This window comes from Mustelus asterias, unplaced genomic scaffold (genome assembly GCF_964213995.1).
Source record: "Mustelus asterias unplaced genomic scaffold, sMusAst1.hap1.1 HAP1_SCAFFOLD_2459, whole genome shotgun sequence".
Taxonomy (NCBI): Eukaryota; Metazoa; Chordata; class Chondrichthyes; order Carcharhiniformes; family Triakidae; genus Mustelus; species Mustelus asterias.
The window spans coordinates 1-7,500 of NW_027592404.1; the positions used below are offsets into that span (position 1 = coordinate 1).

Sequence of the window (7,500 nt, forward strand, 5' to 3'; positions counted from 1 at the left end):
CGTCTTACCCTTAATATTATATTCTTCCATCCTATTCGACCTGCCAAAATGAACCACCACACACTTATCTGGGTTGAAGTCCATCTGCCACTTCTCCACCCAGTCTTGCATCCTATCTATGTCTCGTTGCAACTGCTGACATCCCTCTACACTATCCACAACACCACCAACCTTAGGCTGAGAGAGGCTGAGACTTTATGTGTACCAGGTAAAGACTCAACTTGCAGACGACACAAAGGTTGGTGGATTTGCGGATAGCGATGAGGACCATCAGAGGATACAGCAGGATATAGATCAGTTGGAGACTTGGGCGGAGAGATGGCAGATGGAGTTTAATCCGGACAAATGTGAGGGAATGCATTTTGGAAGGTCTAATACAGATAGGAAATATACAGTAAATGGCAGAACCCTTAAGAGTATTGATAGGGAGAGGGATCTGGGTGTACAGGTACACAGGTCACTGAAAGTGGCAATGCAGGTGGAGAAGGTAGTCAAGAAGGCATACGGCATGCTTGCCTTCATCAGCCGGGGCATTGAGTTTAAAAATTGGCAAGTCATGTTGCAGCTTTATAGAACCTTAGTTAGGCCGCAGTTGGAATATAGTGTTCAATTCTGGTCGCCACACTACCAGAAGGATGTGGAGGCTTTGGAGAGGGTACAGAAAAGATTTACCAGGATGTTGCCTGGTATGGAGGGCATTAGCTATGAGGAGAGGTTGGAGAAACTTGGTTTGTTCTCACTGGAGCGACGGAGGTTGAGGGGGGACCTGATAGAAGTCTACAAGATTATGAGAGGCATGGACAGAGTGGATTGTCAGAAGCTTTTTCCCCAGGGTGGAAGAGTCAATTACTCGGGGGCACAGGTTTAAGGTGCGAGGGGCAAGGTTTAAAGGAGATGTACGAGGCAGAGTTTTTACAGAGGGTGGTGGGTGCCTGGAACTCGCTGCCGGGGGAGGGAGTGGAAGCGGATACGGTAGTGAGTTTTAAGGGGCGTCTTGACAAATCCATGAATAGGATGGGAATAGAGGGATACGGTCCCCGGAAGGGTAGGGGGTTTTAGTTCAGTCGGGGGCAGCATGGTCGGTGCAGGCTTGGAGGGCCGAAGGGCCTCTTCCTGTGCTGTAATTTTCTCTGGGCAGGGAATTCTACAGATTCACAACCCTTTGTGTGAAGAAGTTCCTCCTCAACTCAGTCCTAAATCTGCTTCCCCTTATTTTGAGGCCATGCCCCCTAGTTCTAGTTTCACCCACCAGTGGAAACAACTTCCCTGCTTCTATCTTATCTATTCCCTTCATAATCTTATATGTTTCTATAAGATCTCCCCTCATTCTTCTGAATTCCAGTGAGTATAGCCCCAGTCTACTCAGTCTTTCCTCATAAGCCAACCCTCTCAACTCCGAAATCAACCTAGTGAATCTCCTCTGCACCCCCTCCAGTGCCAGTATATCCTTTCTCAAGGAAGGAGACCAAAACTGTACACAGTACTCCAGGTGTGGCCTCACCAGCACCTTATACAGCTGCAACATAACCTCGCTGTTTTTAAACTCCATCCCTCTCGCAATGAAGGACAAAATTCCATTTGCCGCCTTCATTCCCTGCTGCGCCTGCAAACCAACTCCTTGTGATTCCTGGACAAGGACACCCAGGTCCCTCTGCACAGCAGCATGCTGCAATTTTTTACCATTTAAATAATCGTCCATTTTGCTGTTATTCCTACCAAAATGGATGACCTCACATTTACCAACATTTACCCCCGTAATTCCCCACTTTCCCCCCATAATTCCCCACTTTCCCCCATAATTCCCCACTTTCCCCCATAATTCCCCACTTTCCCCCATAATTCATTGTACTCCATCTGCCAGACCCTTGCCCACTCACTTAGACTATCGATATCCCTTTGCAGACTTTCAGCGCCCTCTGCACACTTTGCTCTGCCACCCATCTTAGTGTCATCCGCAAATTTCATCTATTTCCTTCTCTATGAACGGTATGCTTTGTCCGTATAGCGCGCAAGAAACAATACTTTTCACCGCATGTTAATACATGTGACAATAATAAACGAAATGAGATCTCAGTGAAGGGGTGAGGAACGGCGGCCCACTTACCAACACGGTCCGGTGATGGTCAAAAGCCGACTCTCGGAGGCCCGAGTGACAGAAGGTGACTGCACCCGCAATTGGCCGGCGGGACTGATCCAGCTTACAGTACGCAGCATAGGCAATGACCGAGGGCTGCAGAGGAGATAGGAGAGATATCAGCACTCAAAACCCGGGGAGAGCGGAGAGAGGAGAGAGAGAGAGGAGGGAGAGAGAGAGAGAGAGGGGAGAGATATCAGCACTCAAAACCTGGGGAGAGGGTGTGGTGAACCATTGTTGGTTCCCACCAGGTAGTGCTGAGCCAGGGTCTGGCCAGTACTATGAGTCTGTAGATATGTTACTGTTGGGGTTAGGGTTGGGCTGTTCTACCTGTTAATATAGTCCTATGGTACACCCCAGTTGGCTCCGCCTCCTGGGAGAGGTATAAAGGTCACTGCTCTGCCTGGTGACCCTTTAGAACATAGAACATAGAACATAGAAAGCCACAGCACAAACAGGCCCTTCGGCCCACAAGTTGCGCCGATCACATCCCCACCTCTAGGCCTATCTATAGCCCTCAATCCCATTAAATCCCATGTACTCATCCAGAAGTCTCTTAAAAGACCCCAACGAGTTTGCCTCCACCACCACCGACGTCAGCCGATTCCACTCACCCACCACCCTCTGAGTGAAAAACTTACCCTGGGATCGTGGACTGTATATGGTAGCTCTGTTATTGTTGGCAATAAAAGCCTTTATTTCCCGAGTACATCCTGCCTCCCGTGTGTTATATCGCGCATCAGAGGGGGGAGAGAGAGAGAGGGGAGAGATATCAGCACTCGAAACCCAGGGAGAGAGAGAGAGAGAGACAGTCTGTAACTCATTCCCGGGTATCTGTTATTCTATATATAAACCACCCCGAACCCCTCGATTAGATTCCAGTCTGTAACTCACTCCCGGGTATCTGTTATTCTATATATAAACCACCCTGAACCCCTCGATTAGATTCCAGTCTGTAACTCACTCCCGGGTATCTGTTATTCTATATATAAACCACCCCGAACCCCTCGATTAGATTCCAGTCTGTAACTCACTCCCGGGTATCTGTTATTCTATATATAAACCACCCCGAACCCCTCGATTAGATTCCAGTCTGTAACTCACTCCCGGGTATCTGTTATTCTATATATAAACCACCCTGAACCCCTCGATTAGATTCCAGTCTGGAACTCACTCCCGGGTATCTGTTATTCTATATATAAACCACCCCGAACACCTCGATTAGATTCCAGTCTGTAACTCACTCCCGGGTATCTGTTATTCTATATATAAACCACCCCGAACCCCTCGATTAGATTCCAGTCTGTAACTCACTCCCGGGTATCTGTTATTCTATATATAAACCACCCCGAACCCCTCGATTAGATTCCAGTCTGTAACTCACTCCCGGGTATCTGTTATTCTGTATATAAACCACCCCGAACCCCTCGATTAGATTCCAGTCTGTAACTCACTCCCGGGTATCTGTTATTCTGTATATAAACCACCCTGAACCGCTCAATTAGATTCCAGTCTGTAACTCACTCCCGGGTATCTGTTATTCCATATATAAACCACCCTGAACCCCTCGATTAGATTCCAGTCTGTAACTCACTCCCGGGTATCTGTTATTCTATATATAAACCACCCCGAACCCCTCGATTAGATTCCAGTCTGTAACTCACTCCCGAGTATCTGTTATTCTGTATATAAACCACTCCGAGCCCCTCGATTAGATTCCAGTCTGTAACTCACTCCTGGGTATCTGTTATTCTATATATAAACCACCCCGAACCCCTCGATTAGATTCCAGTCTGTAACTCATTCCCGGGTATCTGTTATTCTATATATAAACCACCCCGAACCCCTCGATTAGATTCCAGTCTGTAACTCACTCCCGGGTATCTGTTATTCTGTATATAAACCACTCCGAGCCCCTCGATTAGATTCCAGTCTGTAACTCACTCCCGGGTATCTGTTATTCTATATATGAACCACCCCGAACCCCTCGATTAGATTCCAGTCTGTAACTCACTCCCGGGTATCTGTTATTCTATATATAAACCACCCCGAACTCCTCGATTAGATTCCAGTCTGTAACTCACTCCCGGGTATCTGTTATTCTATATATAAACCACCCCGAACCCCTCGATTAGATTCCAGTCTGTAACTCACTCCCGGGTATCTGTTATTCTATATATAAACCACCCCGAACCCCTCGATTCGATTCCAGTCTGTAACTCACTCCCGGGTATCTGTTATTCTGTATATAAACCACCCCGAACCCCTCGATTAGATTCCAGTCTGTAACTCACTCCCGGGTATCTGTTATTCTATATATAAACCACCCCGAACTCCTCGATTAGATCCCAGTCTGTAACTCACTCCCGGGTATCTGTTATTCTATATATAAACCACCCCGAACCCCTCGATTCGATTCCAGTCTGTAACTCACTCCCGGGTATCTGTTATTCTATATATAAACCACCCCGAACCCCTCGATTAGATCCCAGTCTGTAACTCACTCCCGGGTATCTGTTATTGGATATATAAACCATCCCGAACCCCTCGATTAGATTCCAGTCTGTAACTCACTCCCGGGTATCTGATATTCTATATATAAACCACCCTGAACCCCTCGATTAGATTCCCGTCTGTAACTCACTCCCGGCTATCTGTTATTCTATATATAAACCACCCCGAACCCCTCGATTGGATTCCAGTCTGTAACTCATTCCCGGGTATCTGTTATTCTATATATAAACCACCCAGAACCCCTCGATTAGATTCCAGTCTGTAACTCACTCCCGGGTATCTGTTATTCTATATATAAACCACCCCGAACCTCTCGATTGGATTCCAGTCTGTAACTCACTCCCGGGTATCTGTTATTCTGTATATAAACCACCCCGAACCCCTCGATTAGCTTCCAGTCTGTAACTCACTCCCGGGTATCTGTTATTCTATATATAAACCACCCCGAACCACTCGATTAGATTCCAGTCTGTAACTCACTCCCGGGTATCTGTTATTCTATATATAAACCACCCCGAACCCCTCGATTAGATTCCAGTCTGTAACTCACTCCCGGGTATCTGTTATTCTATATATAAACCACCCCGAACCCCTCGATTAGATTCCAGTCTGTAACTCACTCCCGGGTATCTGTTATTCTGTATATAAACCATCCCGAACCCCTCGATTAGATTCCAGTCTGTAACTCACACCCGGGTACCTGTTATTCTATATATAAACCACCCCGAACCCCTCGATTAGATTCCAGTCTGTAACTCACTCCCGGGTATCTGTTATTCTGTATATAAACCACCCCGAACCCCTCGATTAGATTCCAGTCTGTAACTCACTCCCGGGTATCTGTTATTCTATATATAAACCACCCTGAACCCCTCGATTAGATTCCAGTCTGTTACTCACTCCCGGGTATCTGTTATTCTGTATATAAACCACCCCGAACCCCTCGATTAGATTCCTGTCTGTAACTCACTCCCGGGTATCTGTTATTCTATATATAAACCACCCCGAACCCCTCGATTAGATTCCAGTCTGTAACTCACTCCCGGGTATCTGTTATTCTATATATAAACCACCCCGAACCCCTCGATTAGATTCCAGTCTGTAACCCACTCCCGGGTACCTGTTATTCTATATATAAACCACCCCGAACCCCTCGATTAGATTCCAGTCTGTAACTCACTCCCGGGTATCTGTTATTCTGTATATAAACCACCCCGAACCCCTCGATTAGATTCCAGTCTGTAACTCACTCCCGGGTATCTGTTATTCTATATATAAACCACCCCGAACCCCTCGATTAGATTCCAGTCTGTAACTCACTCCCGGGTATCTGTTATTCTATATATAAACCACCCCGAACCCCTCGATTAGATTCCAGTCTGTAACTCACTCCCGGGTATCTGTTATTCTGTATATAAACCACTCCGAGCCCCTCGATTAGATTCCAGTCTGTAACTCACTCCCGGGTGTCTGTTATTCTATATATAAACCACCCCGAACCCCTCGATTGGATTCCAGTCTGTAACTCACTCCCGGGTATCTGTTATTCTATATATAAACCACCCAGAACCCCTCGATTAGATTCCAGTCTGTAACTCACTCCCGGGTATCTGTTATTCTATATATAAACCACCCCGAACCTCTCGATTGGATTCCAGTCTGTAACTCACTCCCGGGTATCTGTTATTCTGTATATAAACCACCCCGAACCCCTCGATTAGATTCCAGTCTGTAACTCACTCCCGGGTATCTGTTATTCTGTATATAAACCACCCCGAACCCCTCGATTAGATTCCAGTCTGTAACTCACTCCCGGGTATCTGTTATTCTATATATAAACCACCCCGAACCCCTCGATTAGATTCCAGTCTGTAACTCACTCCCGGGTATCTGTTATTCTATATATAAACCACCCCGATCCCCTCGATTGGATTCCAGTCTGTAACTCACTCCCGGGTATCTGTTATTCTATATATGAACCACCCAGAACCCCTCGATTAGATTCCAGTCTGTAACTCACTCCCGGGTATCTGTTATTCTATATATAAACCACCCCGAACCCCTCGATTAGATTCCAGTCTGTAACTCACTCCCGGGTATCTGTTATTCTATATATAAACCACCCCGAACCCCTCGATTGGATTCCAGTCTGTAACTCACTCCCGGGTATCTGTTATTCTATATATAAACCACCCAGAACCCCTCGATTAGATTCCAGTCTGTAACTCACTCCCGGGTATCTGTTATTCTATATATAAACCACCCCGAACCCCTCGATTAGATTCCAGTCTGTAACTCACTCCCGGGTATCTGTTATTCTATATATAAACCACCCCGAACCCCTCGATTGGATTCCAGTCTGTAACTCACTCCCGGGTATCTGTTATTCTATATATAAACCACCCAGAACCCCTCGATTAGATTCCAGTCTGTAACTCACTCCCGGGTATCTGTTATTCTATATATAAACCACCCCGAACCTCTCGATTGGATTCCAGTCTGTAACTCACTCCCGGGTATCTGTTATTCTATATATAAACCACCCCGAACCCCTCGATTAGATTCCAGTCTGTAACTCACTCCCGGGTATCTGTTATTCTATATATAAACCACCCCGAACCCCTCGATTAGATTCCAGTCTGTAACTCACTCCCGGGTACCTGTTATTCTATATATAAACCACCCTGAACCCCTCGATTAGATTCCAGTCTGTAACTCACTCCCGGGTATCTGTTATTCTATATATAAACCACCCCGAACCCCGCGATTAGATTCCAGTCTGTAACTCACTCCCGGGTATCTGTTATTCTATATATAAACCACCCCGAACCCCTCGATTAGATTCCAGTCTG

General features: G+C 46.3%; 1 protein-coding gene across 1 annotated transcript in view; it reads right to left on the bottom strand.

Annotated features, from left to right (window-relative positions):
- Nucleotides 1–2,104: 2,104 nt before the first annotated feature.
- The window catches only part of LOC144489709 (ciliated left-right organizer metallopeptidase-like), a gene marked incomplete at its 3' end in the record, with an annotated part of 31,821 nt that continues 26,425 nt past the window's right edge, over nt 2,105–7,500 (bottom strand). Inside the window, exon 6 of the mRNA XM_078207565.1 lies at nt 2,105–2,230. Within this exon, the coding sequence (XP_078063691.1) occupies nt 2,105–2,230 (126 nt within the window). The remainder of the gene's footprint in view (nt 2,231–7,500) is intronic.